A 24,154-nucleotide genomic window follows, 5' to 3' on the forward strand; every position below is an offset into this window, starting at 1 on the left:
ATCTATCAATTGTTGGCCAATTTTTCATGCCGAGTATGTAAATGATTGCATGCTAGTGTTTTGAGTAAATGACTGTTTGTTTAGATCATTACTAAATTACCTTATCTTACCTTAATCTTAACAAAACATTATCCTATTAGATGGATTTGTTTACATAGATCAAATAACATTATTGTATTTGTCTATACATTGGAATTTCCAAAAAAATTAATCAAAATATATGATGGTAGTTAGATATGTAAAATATAGTAATAGAACGTTCTCATCTCAACGGTTTATACTATATAAGTGATGTCACATTATTCTAGCCTAGCATTTTTCTGTCTTATATTGAAAAGGAATGATAACCAAGAGATAGACATGTCTCGAGAAGTCGACATAGATTAATTAACCTATATTAAATCTATTATTTATTATTTTTTTTACGATCAAAATTTATCGAATGTTATTTTTTTATTATAATTAAAATCATTTTTTTTAAATTAAAGAATTTTTTTATTCTCTCTCTTTTTTTTATCTTTCTTATTTTTCACTCACTCTATTTCTGTTATATATTATTATCAACAGGGACGGTTCCAGAAATGATATTATGGGAGGGGTCAATAACACATATAATATTAAAAATTATGTAAAAAAAATTATATAATATAAGATGTATTATAAAAATATACGGATAGAGAATATATTTTAAAGAAAAAAAAATATGTGTATACTTTTTACTAATGAAGTGGTCGATTCTTCGTATCATAAAATTCACTGATAATAGAATTTGTGTCAAAATTTTCAACAATTTTCTTTTCAATATAATTAAAAGACAATTAGCAAGAAATTCATCTTTTATTTTGTTTCTAAGTTATTTTTCACAATATTCATAATTGAAAAAGATCTCTTAATTGTAGCAGTTGAAACAGAAAGAATTAATATCAAACGAATAAAAAAAATGGCCACAAAGAGAAAAAGAATTCACTTTATGAGATTTAAAAATTTTTATTTAATTAAAAAATATTAGTAATAATATCTTTTTTAGATTTTTTTAATATTGTTACTTATTTTTTAAATATTAAAAATTATTAATATTTAAATTAGACTGAACTTTTATTTATATTAGACTAAATATTAAGTATTTTTTTAAACAAAATTAAATTATACATAATAACTTATTACTATTAAAAAAAATTGGGGGGAGGGGCGAGGCCGCCACTCGCCCCCTCTTATGTCCGTCCCTGATTATCAATGACTAATTACGAATTAAAATATGTAACATAATATTCTTTAATTACAATTAAAATTAAAATATAACTATATTATATTACTAATTTAGCAACCAAATGTGTCATATAATACTTATTAAAATTAAGATGAAATATTTTTTTTCAAAATTAATAAACTCTCTTCCTCCATTCTTAAAAGGAGAGAGAGAGAGAGAGCAAAATTAATAAACTCTCTTCCTCCATTCTTAAAAGGAGAGAGAGAGAGAGAGAGTTCTAAATTAGAACATGAGAGAGATGCATTATTATTACTATTGAACTAAATTGTATGTAGTGTACAATTTATATAGTGAGAGTTGTTACTAACTGGTGCTACCTTATCACAGCTCAATTTAACAGAATTACAACACTAATCTCTATCAGTTAACTACTTGTTGATTCCTCCTAACATCCTCCCTTAACCTAAAGGATGGTACTTCCTTAGTGTTTCTTCTTTAACATCCTCCCTTGACTTAGTGTGTGGGGTTTGTGTCTACCATTCAAAGCTTTGCTCTAAAGCCATGAAACGTTGCTTGAGGAAATGTCTTGGTAAGTATATCAAAAAGTTGATCCTGTGATATTATATGTACTATATATGTAAGCTGCTACACCACTCTATTTTTCACAAAGTGTAGATTAATTTCGAAATGCTTGGACCGAATGTGAAAAATCGAATTCTTGGTCATCAATATTGTACTTTGGTTAGTGGAGACTAGATGAATAAAGTTGGATGCACTAGACCTATTATTGTAGCTCATATTCTTTATTTGTGATGTAGTGCTAGTCTGGGCAGCCTTTGTCATTACTCCAATAGCATCAAAATGATATAATCCATGCCTAGAAAGCCTTGGAAGAGTGTCTCCCTTGTCTCCTGAAATTTGACAAAGCAGTTAAATAGCCAGAATTCAAAGAACATTGGTTGTCTAAGACAAATTTTGCCACACTAATAAGGTTCTTAGAGATTAAGTGAACATGAAGTAGATTTAGCAGTTTAAAATAGGCTGAGGTTTGATTTCTAAGAATAGAGCAGTTTTGCCAATACTAAAAATGGTCATCCTGTAATCAAATTGTTTCCATTAAATGTTAGGTGATGTGACGCGCCTGTGTCCAGGTACCAAATTTTATCTATCAAGGGAAGGGAAGGTGGTGCTACAGCCAAGAGTGCATGGCCTGCTGTGGTAGCTGAGGCTAATGAAATGCTTGTGAAGGAAGTAATGGATGTGTGCCTGTAACTGCATCATTTGGATAGCTTGCATTGAAATGATGGTAACACTCCCACACAATGTGGCCAGGTTTTGCACAAAGTTAACACATTATTAAATTTTGCTGAAAATCAGATTTGCCACCTTTGTAGGTTCCTCTACCTCTAAATTATCCTCTAAAACCCTGGAAGATTTGACCTCTACCTTGAAATCCTTGCTAATTGTAGTTGTCAGAGTAGAAATGCTGATTGTGATACTGATTATTGAGTTACTGCATTGGTGGACCTTTGCCTTGATAGTGCAGACTTTGTTCTTATGAAGAGTTACCTTCTCTTCCTTGAGTTAGGTTTATCTGGATTGTGCCTAATTCAAATTTTTTTAATTGTTCAATCAACCCCTCTTGACTTAGAAATTGTGCTTCAATTTCACTTTCTGTGACAGTGTCAGATTTTGCTAAAATCATTGTGATAAAAATATTGTAGTCCTCTTTCATCTCCTGAGTGACCGCATCAACAAATTTCTCATTTGAGAGTGGAGATCCTAGTGCAGAAAGAGCATTTTTTATTTTCTTAAGCTTGGACATATATTCAGTTGCAGATCCTTGCAATTTTACCATTTTGATTTGTGATTTTAGTTGCTTCATCTTTGATTTTAACTTCTTGGCCAAATACTCTTCGAGTTTGTTCCAGATCTCACAAGAATACTCACAATTTGTCAGTCGACTTGTGAACGATGGATCAACCGAGGCAAATAACCATGAAACAAGGAATTGATCGTCCTACTCCAACGCTGAAAATTCTTGAGTTCCGTTGTCTGCGATTCTGTCCTCCTCAGTCTTATATGAAATTTTTTTCTGATTCAAGTGATCTTTGAGGCTGTTCGACTTGATGAATGCAAGCATTTGGCACTTCCATGGAACGAAATTGTTTTCGTCTAGTTTCAGAGTGATTGTGTTGATGGATGAGCACACTGTTGTTGCTGTTGAAGCTATAGTAACATTAGCATCTGTCATGGATCAGAACCTGATACTCTAATACCATGAAAGGTATTAGAGATCTAAATGAGATAAGAGAGAGAAAGGGAGGGAGGGAGGGAGGGAGGGAGAGAGAGAGAGGGAACATTGAGAAAGTTCTAGATTAAAAAATGAGAGATGCATTATTATTACTATTGAACTGAAATGCAGTGTACAATTTATATAGTGAAAGTTGTTGAAGGTCATTGAGAAAATTATAAATTAGAAAATGAGAGAGATGCATTATTATTACTATTGAACTGAACTGCTGTGTACAATTTATATAGTGAGAGTTATTACTAGCTGATGCCAACTCATGACAGCTGTAACTGCCTTAACAACTTAACTTAATAGAGTTGCAATACTAATTTCTACCAGCTAACTACTTATTGATTCCTCCTAACAATTCCCTTATCTATCTCTCCCCTTTTTCTACTTTTCTTTATCATTTTCATTATATATATAATTTATAATTTATATTTTATATTACTAATTTGACAAATCAAAATGTGTCACAAGATATCTTTTATTACAATTAAAATAAAATCTTTTTCTTTAAAATTAACAATCTCTCTCTCTCTCTCTACAAAGAATAAAATTAATTTAAATAAATTCATAAAATTATAAAAAATATATTAAATTTATAATTAATTATAATTAAAAATAATTCTGACATATTATTCACATAAAAATATATTATTATTATTATTGTTATTATTATTATTATTATTATTATTATACATTTTTAGTTTTTTCATTTAGTTTTAAATTTTTACCACTTAACTTTCTAATGTATATTTTACTTCTCTTTTTTCAAATATTTATTACATATAATTATCAAGATAATTTTTTATACTAATATTTAATTATATTTTTATATAAATAAAAAAATATTATTTTCAAATAATAAGTATACAAATTATTTTTATTTATGAAGCAAACTTAACACCTAATCAAATTAAATGTCAAAATATACACATTAAATTCTTTTAAATTTTAGATAATAAAATATTACAATTAATTATTAATAAAAAATTAAACTCCACATAAAAATAATAACTAAAGAACTTATTTAAATTTTTTAATCTACAGAGACTCTAGTTTTCTTAGCTGACGAGAACTTTTATTCCCTATGATTTTTTTGTAAAAATAATGATTCTATAATTTTTTTTTCTATAATTTATAACGTCAATTTATTATAATGTCAACACAAAATGAACGTAATTTCAAAATATTAGTTATATTCTCGTAACAGACAAAAACACTAGTTTTGAATAAAATTTTGGGTTAACCACTAAAAACATTCTCAAATTATTCGGACGCTGACAAAAATACCCCGAATTTTATTATCGATAAAAATGTCTTTAAATAATTTAAAAACACAACAAAAATATCCAATAGTAAATATATATTTTCAAAAAATAAAAAATGTTTTAGAGATTTAATTTTCATGTAATTTTTTGCAAGCATGATTATAAAAATGAGATATTATTATTCTTAAAATTTGTAATTTTTTGTTAAGTATATATTTTTTTATAATTTTTTTTGTTAACAACCAATAATACTTTTAAAAAATCACAAAAAAATATATACTTAACAAAAAATTACCAAATTTTAAGAATAATAATATCTCATTTTTCTAATCATGTTTGTAAAAAATCACATCAAAATTCAATCTCTAATATATTTTTTGAGAAATACATATTTAATGTTAGTTTTTTTGCTAGATTATCTAACATTAAATATGTATTTCTCAAAAAATATATTAGAGATTAAATTTTGATATAATTTTTTACAAGAATGATTAGAAAAATGAGATATTATTATCCTTAAATTTTGGTGATTTTTTATTAAGTATATAATTTTTTATAATTTTTTTGTTAACAACCCATAATACTTTTAAAAAATCACAAAAAAAATATATACTTAGGAAAAAATTACCAAATTTAAGAATAATAATATTTTATTTTTTTAATAATGCTTAGAAAAAATTACATCAAAATTCAATCTCTAAGGTATTTTTTGAAAATATATATTTACTGTTCCGCATTTTTGTTGCGTTTTTTAAATTATTTAAGAGCATTTTTGTCGATAATAAAATTTGGGTATATTTTTGTCAGCGTTCGAATAATTCGGGACATTTTTGTGGTTAACCCTAAAATTTTTCAAGAAAAACAATAGGAGGTAGAATCTAGTAAAGATCTTGGAACAACAGATACAAAAACATTAATGTAAAGATGAAGAAATACAGACACACTAGTTTGGTAGTGATCTACAAGACGAGGTAACCGCCTGACTGGCTCTGGACCTGCACCGGATTGCCAGCGGTGGTGAGGTTCAGCTGTAGTTCGGCTATGGTCTAGTTGAGACAATATATATTTTTTTTTTTGGTGACTAGTTGAGACAATATAAATGCAATTAAAGGAATTTGTTTCAACAAAACAGGGAGTTAAAAAACACAAATTATTCTCGATGGAATTGATACAGCGTATGAATTACTCACCTTTGAAGATCATATAGTAATTTGCTTCAGAGAGCATAACACTAATGACTTTAGGTATAATAAGTACGAGCAAAGATATGCCCACTCAATTACCCTACTAATTATCCTCCTAATATGTAAGCAAGGTAAAAGTTAAATGCATTTATCATCTTGATGGTATAGTAATAACATCATTCAAAGTTTAAAAACGAGTAGTGATCCGAGAAAACAAAGCCTTGAAGTCCTTGGTTGGTGCAGCTACTCCCTCAGGCTTTGATGCCAAGTCAAACGCCTTGAACTTAGCCTCCTCATAATTTACTGCCTGTTAAACCAACTGAATCAAGAACTGCTATCCAAATTACCAGGATTCTAAGTCTATTGTATTATATAATTAAACTTTACAGAATATGCATTTTTAACTTGGGTTAGGTGCATATAAACACCCTCTTGAACATTTTTAAATAGATAACTTTGAAACCTTAAACTTTCTTAACAATTGATGGAAAGTTGCTAACACGACCATTTGCACATTTGGGAAAATTCGGAGTCAATTTACAAATTTTCAACGGAACTAGGATTAAGAGGGTTGATTTAATAGGATAAAATGGAATTAACCTTTGATTAGTTTGGCTTGAAGTGAATATTATTAAGTTTGGTTCATCATATTCATGAATTTAAATCCAAAACAATGCTTCAGAAAAAGAAATGATAAGCCATTTGAACCAACTATCATTTGTTGGCTGTTGTAAATAGTTAGTGAAAAAATTTACCTGAATACAGACTTCTGCAACATCAGCTCTAGGTATGGTTTTGGTTTCAGTCTGGAGGAGCTCGTCGTCTTTCCCAACAATCAGCTCCCGAAGACCTCCATCCTTATCGAGCAAGCCACCAGCCCTGACTCAGCATAGTTAAGAATAGGGTGTTAAGAAATTAAGAAAGGAAGCACAATCTCACATCAAACTCATAAGATAGCCACTGCATATGCATTGGCATCAAGTATGCTGATATTTCAAGACAAGCATGCTCAAAATATATACATAAAAAGAGATACGGGCTGCATAATTTTGCTTAAATTGATACAGGTGCCATTTAATCCTCACTCATTTACTAAAAATAGTATGTAGAGAACAAGAAGCTGGGAAAATATAGTGTACTATCTATAAAATCAGATGTGATTATTTTTAGAAATGGCACACTTCTATGAATTGTTGCTGTATAAAACACAAAATGCTTTAATATTGAAAACATAGCAGCACACAAAAAATATAAAAATTCACACAACATTAGAAGGTTATAATAATTGTTTAAACAACTAGAAATATCAATAGAGAAAGTCTTGGGAGCCAACTGTAACTGACATTTAACATAAAGAAAAAAAATATATTTGAAACTCTTAAAAACAAGAACATCCGAAACCCAACTAGGAAAAACATCTCTAAATCCAAACTCAACTAAAGCTCGTCTTTGGTGGACTTCATACTAGACTTGTTTTGCCAACCTACTATAATGTTGACTTCATCTTTAGTGGACTTCATACTAGACTTGATTCCCTAACATTACTCATAATCTCATATCAATATTTGCTTTCTTTTTCATGAAAATCTGTGTTAGAGAAGTTCTTTTAACAAGAAATTGGGTATACCTTATGATTGTGTATGGAACACCGGAATCAGCCAAATACTGCTCGGCCTTTCTTTTCCATACCTGTGATCAACATCATAATCTCTATTCTTTCAATCGAAGGGGGAAATCAAAGAACAAAAATGCTCTAACTTTAACCAAACTTGCATTCTGCTTCAAAATGAAGAACTCTAAGATGAGTAGTGAAAATATGACTAACCAATATATTCCCATTGCCCAAGCTGTTCAAAGGATGGTTAGGGTTCGTACCGCCCATAGACCCCACCAACACAATATGCTTCACTCCTGCCGCCTTAGCTGTTGCAAAAAGATAACACAAAGTTAACACCATAAGCAAGAATGCAATCAAAATTTAGAACTATGATTTATGACTAATAGAAAGAAGGGTATGAAATGTCACCAGCATCTATTTGATTTTTCTGCCCAATCCAATCAACCTAATACATGAAAGAGTACACCACAATGTTAGCAAGAATGAGATCAACCTAAACAATGTATTTAACCACACACGCAAAAGGAAGAAGATAATTCCTAATTTGGCCTCTGAAATTTCCGGCACTCATCAAAATAGTAGTGACTTCTAAAGTTACCAAATTGGTCCCAAAATTTACAAATTGTAAATCTCTTTCGTCCCTAATTCAATTGTCATATTAACACATTGCTGATATGGAGCATTAAAATGTCAGCTTGGCATCCCAGTGTTACATGTCCTAAACTAGTTAATTGGACTCATTTTGTTAATTGTGGAGAGACTAAAACGAGTCAATTAAGTAATTTGGAACACCTATTTAATCACATTGAAGTCTTAGACATGTCACCTTTTTGTTGGGATGGCATCTAACACTTTAAGGCTCCATGTGAGAATGGTGTTAACAGCAATTGAATTAGGGACGAAGGAGATTCAGGACTTGTAAATTCAGAGGCCAAATTGGTCATTTCCAAAAGTGTCGGACTATTTTGATGTCTCTACTCCAATAGAAAGTGTGGGCACCTGTTCAGGATATGCGCCGTCATCGAAATAGAACTCAGGCCTTTGACCTTTGGTTGGATCAAACCCGGGCTTCATAAGCGGCACGGCGCTTGTGAGGATTATCAGAGAATCTATACCTTGAATTGCAGGAACAATACTTGCAGCATCTCTTATATCCCCTACAAAAACATCATCATCACCACCAATTTTCTGTTTGCTTTCTTCAGTTCTAACCAAACCTCTGGCAACAAATTGGTTTGGCTTTTCTTTTAATTTCCTATACACAATTTGGCCTGAAAAATTAAACATATGGTGATTCAATACAATATAATATCATATAACAATTATTTTGGTCCAATACAATATAATAGTTAAACATTAAGCCTTCAACTCCATGGTTCTAATGGACACTATCAAAAACAAATAACACACTTTTCATATAGCTCTACCACATTCTAGAGTCTCAACTCCAAACCCAGTCATGAATTTTATCAACTCCAATCAAATTGACATTGATCAAAGAAAGGGAAGGGCCGAGAGAGAGAACCTGTGCGACCGCCAGCTCCAGTAACAAGCACAGTAATTGGGGAAGAAGCAGCCATGGTTTGTTGTTATTACAGCGTGCAATGCAGATGCCACTCTTTTTATGTTCTGCTTTGCTCCTTTGTCTGGCTCGGTAGTTGGTTCAAGAAGTTGTCAGAGCATTTAATTAGTAGGTGAATTTTCTTGCAGATATAATTTAGTGTCTAATTTTTATCTAATTTATTTTTTTGATAAATTTTTAATATTTAAAATTAATTATTTTTATATTCTTATATTAAATATTAATATTATTTATTTTTTAATAAATTAAATATTATTTTTTAAATATCTCGTAACAATCACCTAATTAGTATGGTAACTACAGAATTATTATCTTATTGAAAAATGTTTGGGAGTCCGGAATTATAACTACTTTTTTTTAATGTATTTATTTTTTTATTATTGTGAAAATAAATGAATAATTTTAGATATAATAAATATATAATTATATATATTAGATATATAAAATTATAGAATTAAATAAAGTAATTATTTATTTAAAAATATTATTTATATATTAAAATTATTATTATGTATTTATGTATAAATATATATTGATTAATTTATTTTTAATATATATTTTATAATAACAACTAATTTTGATATATAGTTAGTATGTTTATTTTTTGTTATTGTATTCCTATCATTATTAATTTTATTAGTACTATTAAAAATTACAAAATAATTTTTTATTTTTATAACTCTAATATATTTTATTTTATTTTATTTTTTAATTTGAGTGAAAAAAAAAAGCATTTATTTAATTAAGAGCGAAAGGATAATTATTGTTATCTTACTCTAATGACGTGCAAAAATATCAGAAGTTCTTAGAAATCAAGCGAGATTTCTAGAGAATATCAAAATGGGAGGGGACTTCGTTTTCGTTAAGGAGGAGGGGAATCTGGTTAAAGACTCAGTAGTTTTTTTTTGTTTGATTTTTATTTTTAGGTATGTATAAAATTTTAAGTACTTGAATACTGTTATTTTTTTTAAATTTTTTTTTCAAATTAAATAAGTTTGTGTTTATAAAATATTAGATAATATTATTTAATGTTTTATTACTAATTAAAGAGAAAATAAGTAGCCAATGAATAATAGCTCAAATGGCATAATCTCTCCATACTCAATTAAGAGGTTGCGGGTTTGAGTCTCCTATTTTTGGTAATAAAAAAAAAAAAATAAGTATAGAAATATACTAATTATAAGGGAAAAAAGACAATAATAATAAAAAATTAGCTTTTTTATATTCCAAAAATACATTTAAAAAATATAATAATTTTTTTAGTTTTTGATGTATTTTATATATTAAAAATGTAACAAATTTGTTTTTTAATAATATTTTACTAAAATATTTTTTTATGGTATTTTGAACATATATTCTTCTCGCCTCATTTTCATTCTAAAATTTCTAACAGCAAAATTTTATCCTCATCCCCACCAAAACACGGATATTTTTGCCCCATCTCTGTTTCATCTTTTTTTTTTTTTTTTTCTTTTGTCAGTATCTCTATTTCATTTTTAGATATCCCCATTAACATTCCCAAATCACCTAATTCGAAATTATGTTTTTTTATCAAAATGACGCGGAAGCCCAACTTAATTCAAAATCTCTAAAAGCCGTTTAATGCACCATAAAACTGGGTCCACTCAATTTAATTTGAGGCCTATAAAAAATTACTTTATTTAATAGTAAACATGAAGAGCGTCCAACATCCAACCACCTAAAAATGATTTTCATAAAAAAAATTTTTTAACCAACAATAGTCATTAAAATAGTAAGTTTAAAATCTAAAGAAAACAAAGGCTTAAATAATCTTTTGTCCTTAAAAAATATTTAATTTTTAGTTATGATGTAATAAAATTTAAAAGGCTTTAATATTAGTCACTTTTGTTTGTTTGCATTACATTGGTATTTTTTTTAACAAGCGAGCTCAACACAATAAAATGGAGTGAAAGAAGAACAAAGTCACAAAACCAACACTAAATGTAAAATAAATTAAGAGTTATCTCCAATGTCACCTCCAGTATTGTCATCAACAACAAAAGGGATCCACACTGTTCCACGGTTTATAACTGGTCAATGATTTGTGAAATTTTTTTTGTACATCTGCTTTCTTGTTATAAAAGATTTGCCCATTTCTATCTAACCAGACATTTCAAATAACTAAAAAGAAACATATGAGCCACTTGTTACGTTTCTCTTTCCTATTAAAGACACATGTTCAACTCTCAAAATGTTCCATGAGCGAATTCGAAACAGACCACAACCTCCCAAGATAAGATAGTCATACACACCACACTACACCACACCTGCCAAGTAAAATCACAACCAAGAAATAAATGGTGAATATATTCAACATCTTTTTTACACAATAGACATATATTATTACCCTGATGAATGATTCTTAGTCTATACAATCTTTCTTTAGTATTCACTCTTCCTATCAAAACAAACCAAATAAATAACTCCACTCTTGGCGGAACCAATCCTTTTTCATATAGTTCTGGTGAAGTTATAACTTGTGACATCCTCCATAAGTATTTTTTACTACAGTATCTGCACAAAAGAGTTAGTAGAAAAAACTCCTTGTCTGTCAAACTTCCACACAACTCTATCTTGTCTATCGTTTGTTAGCTTTATAAGCCTTAAAGTATCATGCAACTGATCAACTAATTCCAACTCTCATTGGTATAAATCTCGCCTCCACTTGAAGTTCCAAATCCACTCTAACCCATCTCAAAACCCACAATTCTCTATGACAGATCCTCTTTGTTTTGAAACAGATAAGAGCCTCATAAAACTATTCTTTAAAAAACCACTTTGTAACTAAACATCTTCCCAAAAGCGAGTCCTTCTTCCATCACCTACCTCCATAGACAACCCAGCAATCACCTTATGTATCACCTTTTGATCCTTGAATTGTAACTGACAAATATCCTTTCATAGACCCCCTTTAACAGGTAATGTCTGATCTGATAACATCACATTAGGGTTCAAGCTATTACAAGAGCATATGACCTTCTTCCATAATGGACACTCTTTTGAAAAATGCCACCATCACTTGAATAGTAGTGCTATGTTCCTAACCATGGCATTACCCACCCTCAACCTACCCAACTTTTTTGGAGCTTGAACTACATTCCACTTAACCAACGCCATACCATTCCTGCCTTCCTCCTTACTCCATAGGAAATTCCTCTGCAACAAAATTAACTTTCTGCCACTGCCTTCGGTATCTTATACAGGCTCAAATAGTACACCGACAAGCTATTTAGAACAGATTTAATAAGGACTAACTTACAAGCTTTATTGAGCACCTTTGCTTTCCACAACCTAAGCTTTTCCTCCACTTTATCAATTATCAGCTTCCAAGTCTTTACCAACCTTGCGTTTGCTCCTAGGGATATGTCAAGATATCTGACTGGAAGGTTAGCCTCCTTACATCCCAATAAGTTGCATATGTTGTGAACCCATTATTGCTCACAATTGATTGGGATCAAACTAGATTTATTGAAGTTGATACTTAACCCCGACATCTCCTCAAAACACCTTAGTATCCTTGCATAATTTCTGATGGTCTCCTCCTCCGGTGGACAAATAATATAGTGTCATCCACAAACTGGAGATGTGACAACTTTATATTATCCCTGTCAACCAACAATGGTGAAGTACATTTGTTTTTAACTGTCTCACCCACCATCCTATGTAGAACATCAACAACAAGAACAAACAAAAATGGAGACAGTGGATCACCTTGTCTCAAACCCCTCTCCATCTTAACAGATTTTGATGACGAGCCATTTATCGAAATCGACATAGCAGTTGTACCAACACACTCCCTCACTCACTCTCTCCACCTCCAACCAAAGCCCATCTTCTGTAAGACAATGTCTACAAAATTTCACTTTACTCTATCATAAGCCTTCTGAAGTCTAATTTAATAATCGCCGCTTTCTTTTTTCTCAGTTTAAGCTATTGCACTGTTTCACGTGCAATAAATGTCCCATCATGTATTTTCTGACCTTTAACAAATGCGCTCTGTGTCTCCCTGATGCAGGCCTAAAGTGGGTCCAAAATTTATCTCAAAATAAGATCGGCGTTGCAAGTATAGTTTCAAACCCAACAATTGACCAATATCAAATTTCAATATGAAAATGTCACAATCGATACAAAATTAACCAGGAGTTAAGTCCCGAGTCGTCTTCCCTAGGAGTTGCAAATGAAATATCATATTATTGGCTATGAGAGGAGAGCATGGGGGTTGTGAATGCAAGAGAGAGCAAGGAATTAAAATGCAAGAAGGTAACTTAGCATGCAAGAAATTGAAAGTCAAAGCAATAAAAGCAAGAAAGGGAAATTAAATGCTAAAAAGAACTCTTGAAAAGAAGTGGGTAATTAAGGATTCATATCCTAGTTGTGGACCACAAACATGATAATTGTGTGTGAATTAATCCCAATTAGTCAACCCTACATCGAGGATAAGTCAATTAGGCATAATTAACCTCAATCCCTAAGTCCTAAGTCAACACTAAAGGGGTCACATAGAGTCAAGGGAAACCAAATTAATTAACAACCCTCACACAATGTGGAATGGACATCCACCACTCAAGTTCACCCAAACACTCAAATTCCCAACCAAGAGTGTGAGAAACTAAGCAAAAACCCAACCAAGCATTTTGTCAAACACTTGGTGGGTGTGAAAATAAAGCATGGTAAAATGACAAGAAATAATAAATGCTACAACTACCAAGCAAGGAAAGTAAAGATAGCAACTCAATAAAGCAATAAATGACATGAAAACATAAATTGCATTAAATGTAAATTAAAATGACAAGAGTGTTCATAAGCATAAAAAGCAACAAAATGAGAAATTAACATGATAAACTAAAGAGATTAAGGCAATAAAGTAAAGAAAGGAAGAAGAAACTAGATCAAAACAAGAATTAAACATAGAAATTACAAGGAAATTAAACTAAAAACCCTAAGTTCTAGAGAGAAAGGGGAGCTTCTCTCTCTAGAAAATAAGCTACATCATGCTAAACTAAACCCTAATTGCTCCCCCTTCACATGGAGCGAGGTCTTGTCTAACATAAGAAGAATCAGCTTTAGAAAGTCCCGAAATTGGGCCCTGGAAGCCCAGAAATCGCCCCCAGCGATTTCCATTAAATGAGTCACGCGTTGGGATGTGTGCGGACGCACAGGTGTGTGCGGACGCACAGGTGTATGCGTCCGCACACATGCTGATTTTCCACTTGTGCGTACGCACACATGGTTTTGCGGCTTTTGTGCGTACGCACAGATGGTTTTGCGTACACACACTCCAATGTGTGCTTCTCCTTTGCTTTCTTCATGTTTTCTCCCTTTGTGCATGCTTTTCCATCACTTCTTCCATCCATATTAGCCTTGTAATCCTGAAATCACTCATCAACCACATCAAGGCATCGAATGGAATGAAAGTAAAATAAAATTAGCTATTTTACAGCCTAAAAAGCATGTTTTCACAATTAAACACAAATCTAGGGAGAATTACGAAACTATGCTATTTAAAGGAATAAGTGTAGGAAAAGTTGATGAAATCCACCCAACTAGAGCAAATAAATATCATGAAATGTGGATTCATCACTCCCCTACTAGACCTGCCATCATTGATCCCGTCCTTCTTACCAACCCTTTAGAGATTACCTTGTAGACGCAACCCACCATGTTAATCGGTCGAAGGTCTTTAATTTCCTTGGCTTTAATGAACTTAGGTGCTAGGGACACCCACATAATATTTGAATCAGAAGGTATCCTGGCTAACCGAAAGAAATCCAGCATACTTACCGTGAACTCTGAACCAATCTCATCCCAGCACTTTTTAATGAAATTCATGTTATATCCATCACTTTTTGGAGTCTTAGATGATTCACAGTCCAAAATCTCATTTTTAACCTCCTCTACCATTGACATTCTCTCCAATGCTACAGAATCTTCTTCATCTATTCGATTCACCAATCTGTCTCTAAACCCTACAATCAGAGATCTCTCATGATGATACAGAGCCTTATAAAACTCTCTGATAACAATCTTGATTCTAACTTAATTTTTTATCAACCTTTCATTAATTACCAGTGCATTAATTCTATTGTTCCTCCTTACCGATGCCAAATTATGGAAGTATCTAATATTTTTGTCCATATCCTTCACATGCCTAGATCGCGTTATCTGTTTCTAATGCACTTCTTTTCTCACATACAATTTCTCACAATAGCTTACTAACGCCTTCCTTCTAGCCTCCACTGTACCATTATAAACCCCATTGCTAGCCATATCATCCATCTTCTTGTTCTCATCCTCAAAGCGTTGAATTCACTTGTTCAAGTCACCAAAATTGTCTTTATGCCATTTCTCCAAAGGAACTGTTAGAGCCTTCAGTTTATTTGTAAACTACACATCACCAAGATTCTTCCATTCCTCCATGACCATTCTTGGAAAACTTTCATGTGTAAACCAAAAATCTAAGTTCCGAAAAGGCCGTGGTCCACCTCTAAACTTAGAATCCTCAATTATTACTGGGCAATAATCTGACAAATCTCTCGGTCTACCTTTTAGCCGAATCTCCAGAAATTCCTCAATCCATTCCACACTCAACAGAACTCTATCAATACGAATGCAAGATCGGACTTTGAACCATGTAAATTTTCGTTCATTCAACGACAAGTCCGCTAACTGCATATCTTGAATCTAAGTCTTAAAATCTTATGCCGATGTTGTTAACATGACCTATCCTTTCCTCTCTTTCACCTGTACTACCTTATTAAAGTCACTCATGTAACAAACCAGAACCTAATATAAGCTAGCTATATAACTCAGTTCCTCCCATACAGAAAGTTCCTCCACTCTAGTATGAGCACTATATACTAAACAAAAGCACAATTGAACTCATTTTTTAATAGAACTCCTTCAGTACATAATAATCTCTCCCTTTTATAGCAATTATTCATTCTAAACAGCTTATCATTCCACATTAATAACAAACCCTTGGATGCACCTTTTGATCCTACATACTCCAATTCCACAGCATCACTCCCCCAAATACGTACTACATCAAACTTAGTCACAGCTTGCATCTTAGATTCAATCAATCCTAACATATTCAATTTCTGCTTCTTATTAGGTCCTTTACCATACTCAATTTCCCAACACCGTAACCTCCTAATATTCCAAGAACTAAAAATTTTTTTAAAACTTTACTACACACCTTTTTATGGTTTTTGGAGTTTACATCTTCGTGCTTTTCTTTCTGCTCTGCCAACCTCATTTTTTGAGCAATTTCTTCATTCAATGCTTGAAAAATTACCAGAATATCGTCTTCTTGTTATACTACACCGCTCTTGACTCAATTATCAAATTTCACATTCTCCTATTTTCAAGCATCTACTACTCCCGTTCCAAAGCCTTCTCATCTCTGGTTCTCTGTTTTCTACCCTCAATATCCATGAACCAATTTCAACATTACCATCATCAAGTATCTCATCATCTGAGGCCAAACAATCTTCATTAAATGCTTCTTCTCCATCTTCGACGAACCCAACCTGGTAGGCTGAGTTCTTTTTCCTGGGCTCTGAGCAACTCACCTCCGTATCCCTATCGATCCCATCATCCCTAGAAGAACTGAACCCCTCCATCACCGACAAAACCAGGTGACTAGTTTTAGTCTCGGTCTCCATAAGAATGCATTCTGTCAGACGAGACTGGTGTTCAGTGTTCACGGCAAAGGGCTCTACGCTATTGTCGCTACCAATCTTCCATCATCGATCGCCAGCACATCGGTCTCCTTTGCTACAGGAATAGTGCGCACCGTCACTTCTTCTAATGTCCCCTTCGTTCTGCCCATGGAGAGTAATGCAGAACCCGTTCTTTGGAGTGGAACCAACCAAACCCGGATTCTCCAATCCCAACCCGCAGCCTCTATCCACTTCTATATGATCTGGGCTTCTAATAAGTGGGATAAGGCCCAAATTATCTCCCTTAGTAAAATTGGCACATCCCATGTTACTGGACCAAGGAAGGAGTCTATTTGGGTTTGTGTTTTTTGACCTCATGAACCTTTTATTCAGTCCATTATTCTATCTCACATAATTCCAACTTACCATTTTTTCAGATTCAACATCATTAATCATATCTTTATATCCCACAAAATCTGCACTTTCCTTTGAATGAGTGATAAACTACTATTTTACGGTTTATTTTGTATTAAATTGAGTGGATTTTTATCAACTATTCTCACACTTATCCATATAAATTACATGTTTTTAAGTTTCCTTCCTAATTTTGTGCTATGATTGAAAACATGCTTCTTTGGCCTTAAATTTGCTAATTTTAATCTTCTCTTATTACCATTCGATGCCGTGATATGTTTGTTAAGTATTTTCAGGGTATATAGGGAAGGAATGGCTTAGAGGATGGAAAAGAAGCATGCAAAAGTGGAAGGAATACAAGAAATTAAGGATTTCAGAATCTGGTAGCGAGCGCACGCATGGACGACGCATACGCGTGACTGGTACAGCAGACAAATGACGCGCATGCGTGGCTGACACCTACGCGTGGCCAGTGGAAAGTCCAGTGATGCATACGCGTAGCTGATGGGTACGCGTGACAAGCATCACATGCCTCAGTTACGAGAATTCGCTGGGGGCGATTTTTGGGCTGCTTTTGGCCCAGTTTCAAGCCCGAAAATGAAGATTAGAAGCTGCAGAGTGGGACGAATGGGGGATGGATCAATCAATCACTATTCATTCATTCATACATTAGGTTTAGATGTAGAATTCTAGAGAGAGAGGCTCTCTCCTCTCTCTAGGTTTTAGGGTTTTTAGTCTTGTTCCTTCTCAAATTTAGATTTCTACCTTACTTTAATTTAGTTTTCTTCTATTTTTATTTGTTCTAGTACTTTAGTTTATCTCCTTCTCTTGTTGATTCCTTTATGTTGCCAATTTAGTTTATGAATTCTTCTTGTTGCCTTTAATCTATATTAATGCAATTTATGTTTTCATGTTTATGATTGCTTTCTCTAATTTGTTGTTATTGTTTCCTCTTGCAATTGTTAATTTTAGATTTTGCTATGTCTTGTTAGTTTTCTATGTTTTTATTTTATGCCTTCCAAGTATTTGATAAAATGTTTGGTTGGATTTTAAATTAGATTATGTTTTTAGCTTGGATTGAGTAATTCGGAGACTCTTGAGTTGTCAAAGTCTCTTGTTGATTGGTGATTGAAAATTGCTAGTTGGCTTAAACTTCGCTAAATCTAGTCTTTGATTAGGACTTGTGATTTGTGAAGTTAAGTTGATTTTACTCACTTGACTTTCCTTCAATTGTTAGAAGTTAACTAAGTGAAAGCAAAAAGCAATTACCATCACAATTGACGATGATGATAAGGATAGGAATTTCAATTCTCAACCCTTGCTAGGACTTTTCTTAATTGTTAGTTTATTTTCTTGTTATTTACATTCCTTGTTCAACATTCAAAAAAAGAAATCCCAAAAATACTTTTCTATAACCAATTATAAGTACACTTCCCTGCAATTCCTTGAGAGACGACCCGAGATTTAAATAATTCGATTAATTTTATTGGGTTTGCTTAAGTGACAAACAATCTAAACGTTGATTGAGGTTTAATTATCGGTTTAGAACTATACTTGCAACGTGATATTTTTGTGAAATCTTTACCGACATTTTTCCTCCGTCAAGTTTTTGGCGCCGTTGCCGGGGATTTGCAAATGTGTGCCTTATTATTGGTTATTGTGAATATTGTGAATATGTTTGCCTTTTGTTTCTTTGTTAGTTGTTGCTAGTTTTAGGAGTTTAATTTCATTATTTCTTGTTAGTTTTTGTCTTTATTTTATCTTGCTATCATGAATTCTCACTCCTTTGGCTATGAGTTTGGTTCAAATTATGTTATAGGGAATGGAAGCTACAATGAGAACATGCATCAAGAATGGGACAATCAAAGGTAGGAGGAGCCTCAAGCTTATGGACAACCTTCATGCAAACAACTTCCTCCAATGCACTATGAGCAAGAGCCATTCCAAGATGCGTACCAATCCGATGGCTATGGTGAACCTCCTTGTGACTACCAAAAACCACCACCATATGCCTATGAACCCCCTCCTCAATATAGCTCTCAACCATACTCACAAGCCTCATACCACCAAACACCTCCATATGACCCTAATCCATATCCCCCATACCAACCACCATATGAGCCATGTGAACAAGCACCCATTGAACCACCGCAATTCCAACATCATTACCCTCACAACCCTTCTTCTCTCTTCAACCAAGCTCCTATGGATGACACACTTGGTATCATTCTTCAAGAGCAAGAAGAGCTTCAAACCACGCTCCCTTCTGCCCTCACTGGTTTCACCTCTACCCTCCAAGAGCTTATATCCCGTATACCTCCACATTCTACCAACAACCAAGGCACCTTCCAACCTTCAAGCTTTAATGCATCTTTTTTTCAACCGCAAGATGAACTCTTTCTTCCACCACAACCCTCCATGGAAGAGTGTCCATATCCATCATTCCAAGAGCAATATGATCCTACTTATGTTAGCCCAGTTGAACAAGAGCCAATGGATCGTCTCAAGGAAGCAATGGATCAGCTCTAAGCAACCATCCGTCAAAAGGAACATGAGGAAGCCCAAAGGACGCGCAAAACTATCATGGCTAACATTGCTAAAATTCAAGCCACCGTGGACTCATGAGATACATGTCACAAGCAAAGTAGTTTCACGGATGAATGTGGAAACTCAACCGAAGAGAGGAGCATGAAGGAGATTTTAGAATTTCAACATGAGAACAAGGAAATGGAGTGTGTTGTGTAACAAGTGGAAAGTATGGAGATGGTTGAAGAAGAAGAAGTGGTTGAAGACCTAGGCGAAGTTGCACAAGAGGTGGATTCCAAGCTTGAGGACACTTCCACACCAAGTGATGTTATTGATGATATTGTGGAAGTTGTTGAACCTTCTTCCATTGAGTACGAATTTGATATTGAGGAGAGTGCACAACCTCCAATGCATATGGTGAATAAAGAATTGGAAGAAGTTGAACAAACAATAAATCCTCTTATTGACGATGATTCCACACCAACTAATGTGCTATTTGAGACTATCGAACCTTCCTCATTGGGTTGTGAAATTGATGTTGAGGAGGCTAGAGCACAACCTCCAACACATAACTTGAACAATGAGGAATGTATAGAAGAAGTTGGTGAGCAAGGAACTGAAATTGAGAAAAGTTACCAAGAGGAAGAGGTTGAAGTTGAAGAAGCTTACCAAGAGGTGGAAGGAGTCAAAGAAGAGCACAAGGGAGTGGAGCTTGCAAGCACATTAAAAACACCTCTCCCCAAGCCATTACCATCCAACACAATATTCAAGTGGGTAAAATTATTATCCTTAAACTTTACTTTCCCACTTGAATATGGTTTGCTTGAGACGGATGGTCAACTTAGAGCTCTTTGTGGCTTTAAGCGCAAAAGGAAGATGGTTAGTGGTTGGAGTTTTCATGCAAGGTTCAATATGGTTGCATGCTCAAAGTCTAATTGCAAAGGTTGGTGTAGAGCTAGATTTCTTGGGTCTAGGAAGTTGTTTGGATACCTCATTGAGAATTCGGATTGCTTGCCACCCGGTTGGAACAATGATGATCAACTTACAAACGAGTATATAAACAAGATTTGGGATTCCGGCATACAAGAGGATCAACTTTGGGAGCTCAAAACGTGTGAAGAACTTCATCAAGACTTGATGAATTCACTTGGAAATGTTGGAGCTTATTGGAAGTCCAAGCGTTGGTGGAAGTTTCAAGATGAGTTCAAGCACAAGCCACCATGACAAGAAGCTCACTAAATGTCCAACTTAAGAACTTTAACTAAAAGTGCTAGGTAGGAGACACTCCACCATGGTAAATTCTTCCTATTTTTTCTTTTATTTATATTGGTAATAAGTTGAATTTTCAATTTCAGTTAGGTTTATTTAGTATTTTAGTTTAAGTTGCGGTTTCACTTGTTTAATAATGTTTGGCATTAATTTGATAGCTTGTTGGTTTAAAAAAAATTGTGTGACTCACGCGTGCGCATGACTGACGCGTACGCGTCATATGCGACGCTGCAACCTCTGGTACAAAAACCAGAGAGTTGTGTTGGAACCATGCAGGAGGGGTGCCAAGCGCACAACCCAACCCACGCGCACGCGTGACGTTAGGATTTTTGCCAGTAAAGAATTTCATAAAAACAGTCGCGTTGTAGATATAGTCTCTAAACCGACAGAAATCCCTTCGTACAAACGTTTTGGTTGTCACAAGTAACAAACCCCTATAAAATTGATAACCGAGTATTTAAACCTCGGGTCGTCTTCTCAAGGAATTGCAGGGAGGTATGTTCCTATTATTGGTTATGAGTTTGTAAATTGGGGTTTTGGAAGTAAGGTGGGAATATGTTATATGACAAATAAAATAAATAAATAACTGTAAAATATACTTTTGGCAAGGTATGAGAAATTGGAAGTCCAGTCTAGTTATCCTTATCAATGATGATGAAAACTGAATCTTAATTCCACTTAGTTAACCTTTGTTATAACAAGGGAAGGTCAAGCGACTAATTAGTCAGATCTTTGAATCCTAGTTAATTCCTAAGAAAAGATTGGGATTATTGAAGATCAATTTAATTAGCAAGGATAACAATTATCAATTATGCTATTGAGTTGGATAATTCCTAAGTTACTGATTTCTTAACCAAGACCAAAAGGGAAAATATCTAAATTAAATTAGAAGCATTCATATAAATAAAGCAAAGCAAAATTAAGTCTGAAAATACCTCGAATTGCATTCACAAAAGAACTTAAATCTAACATACAAATTAAATTGAAGAAATAAATAAAAAGAACATTAAACCTGGGATTGAGAGTCACTCCTAAAACTAAGAGAAGTCCTAAATCCTAATCCTAAGAGAGAGGAGAGAACCTCTCTCTCTAAAAACTACATCTACTCCTAAAATTGTAAATGTGAAAGCTTCCTTTATGAATGGATGCATTCCCCCACTTTATAGCCTCTAATCTGTGTTTTCTAGGCTGAGAACTGGGTCAGAAACAACCCAGAATTCGCTAGCTGGATTTCCGTCACTGCGATGCGGCCACATGAAGCACGCGATCGCGTCACCTAGCGTCAGAGAAACCATAGCATATTATATATCAAATCGAAGCCCCAGACGTTAGCTTTCCAACGCAACTAGAACCGCGTCGTTTGGACCTCTGTAGCTAAAGTTATAGCCGTTTGAGTGCGAAGAGGTCAGGCTGGACAGCTTAGCAATTTCTCCAACTTCTGGTATTCCTTCCACTTTTGCATGCTTCCTTTCCATCTTCTGAGCCATTCATGCCCTGTAATCTCTGAAATCACTTAACACACATATCAAGGCATCTAATGGTAATAAGAGAGGATTAATAATAAGCAAATATAAGATCAAAGAAGCATGTTTTCAATCATAGCACAAAATCAGGAAGGAGTTATAAAACCATGCAAATAGTATGAATAAGTGGGTAAAGAGTAGATAAAAACTACTCAATTGAGCACAAGATAAACCATAAAATAGTGGTTTATCAACGTGTCACTGACGGTACGCGTCATTTGCATTTTTTGCCTCCCACGCGTGAGCGTGGACGACGCGCACGCGTCGTATCTTCATGCCGCCATCCCTGGTACAAAAACCAGAGACTTACGCTAGAATTGTGCGAGTGTTGTGTAAGGAGCACAATTCACACCCACGCGTACGCATGACTGACGCGTACGCGTTACCTTTTCTTTTCTGCTTTTCACGTGTACGCGTGACTGACGCGTACGCGTTAACTCTTCATTCTGCTATCCATGCGTGCGCGTGGACAACGCTTACATGTCGCTTCTTCTTTTCCTTTCTCCTTCTTTCCTCTTTCCTTTCTTCTTCCTTTTCTTCTTCCTTTCTTACTTTATTCTTCTCTCACTTTTCAAAATTTCACGTCTTATTTTTCTTATCTTTCTTTTCTTTTACTTATTACATTTTCATACTTGCATTTATTGCATTTTAACTTTGTTGTTTGTCCCCCTTTTTTTTCTATATTTGTTATTTTAACATTGGTGTTAAATTTTCTTACTCATATGTCGAATATTTCTTCCATTATTTTGGTGCTTAGTGACTTGTTTTATATTGTTGGGTGATATTATTTATAGGTCAATGCTGATCTTTTATGCTACTTGTATTCTTTTTGCATTGATATGAACTTATATTGTCTTTCATGACCCACTCTCTCTCCCTCATTGTTACAATTCTTGCACTATTGATATGCCATTCGCCTATATTGTTTTCTCACTTACATGTTGTAGCTACCATGTAGTTGAGAACCTCATTATTATTTGGCATTAGCCCACCCATATTTTATTTGTTTTCATATCTTAGTTTGTGGGTTATTCTTCTTCTTTTTTTCTCTTCATTCAGGATGGCCACCAAGAAAGAAAACAGAAAACTTCTAAATAGGGTGACAAACAAGTCCCGCCGCACAATCTTTGGAGAAAGCGCATCAGTTGTAGCAACCCGTCCACTTGCACATCTTTGCATGCACCGAGGATGGTGCAATCTTTAAGTGTGGGGAGGTCGAGACCGACTTCCGTAGGTAACTACTTCCTGTTTCAACACCAATATTTAATTTTCTTTGCTAGCTAGTTATTACATTGCATGAGAGATTGCATGTGTAGTTAGTTGCTTGCATTTAGGTACTACTTGATTGAAGTAATAATTTCTTTTTCAAGAAATTCTTTTAGGGCATTTCACTAATTTGAATTAAAATTTTTGTTGAACTTGCTTGAAAGAATTTATTTTGGAACATGATTTAGAGCCAGAACACACAAGCCAATGAGATTTTGAGTCTATTTGATTGGTTGCATTTTATCAACCAAAATATTTTTTCGGTGTGTGTTGTTCTCTCTAAAACTGTGATCTTTGTCTTGCGTAATTCTAT

At 33.6% G+C, this 24,154-nt stretch overlaps 1 protein-coding gene and 1 long non-coding RNA gene across 2 annotated transcripts; both read right to left on the reverse strand.

The window, feature by feature from the left end:
• Positions 1 to 1,482: 1,482 nt before the first annotated feature.
• On the reverse strand, positions 1,483 to 3,612 carry LOC140177076 (uncharacterized). The gene is made up of 2 exons (XR_011868758.1): positions 2,654 to 3,612; positions 1,483 to 2,118 (listed from the first exon to the last, which is right to left on the reverse strand). It is a non-coding gene; the product is annotated as an uncharacterized lncRNA (long non-coding RNA).
• A 2,298-nt stretch (positions 3,613 to 5,910) lies between these two features.
• Positions 5,911 to 9,313, reverse strand: LOC112727775 (uncharacterized protein At2g37660, chloroplastic). Its single transcript, XM_025777673.3, has 7 exons — positions 9,102 to 9,313; positions 8,576 to 8,847; positions 7,985 to 8,021; positions 7,784 to 7,881; positions 7,586 to 7,647; positions 6,714 to 6,837; positions 5,911 to 6,265 (listed from the first exon to the last, which is right to left on the reverse strand). The coding sequence occupies exons 1-7, from the start codon at positions 9,154 to 9,156 to the stop codon at positions 6,146 to 6,148; spliced, it is 768 nt and encodes a 255-aa protein (XP_025633458.1). The 5' UTR covers positions 9,157 to 9,313; the 3' UTR covers positions 5,911 to 6,145.
• Positions 9,314 to 24,154: the final 14,841 nt, after the last annotated feature.

This window comes from Arachis hypogaea, chromosome 12, assembly GCF_003086295.3.
Source record: "Arachis hypogaea cultivar Tifrunner chromosome 12, arahy.Tifrunner.gnm2.J5K5, whole genome shotgun sequence".
Taxonomy (NCBI): domain Eukaryota; kingdom Viridiplantae; phylum Streptophyta; class Magnoliopsida; order Fabales; family Fabaceae; genus Arachis; species Arachis hypogaea.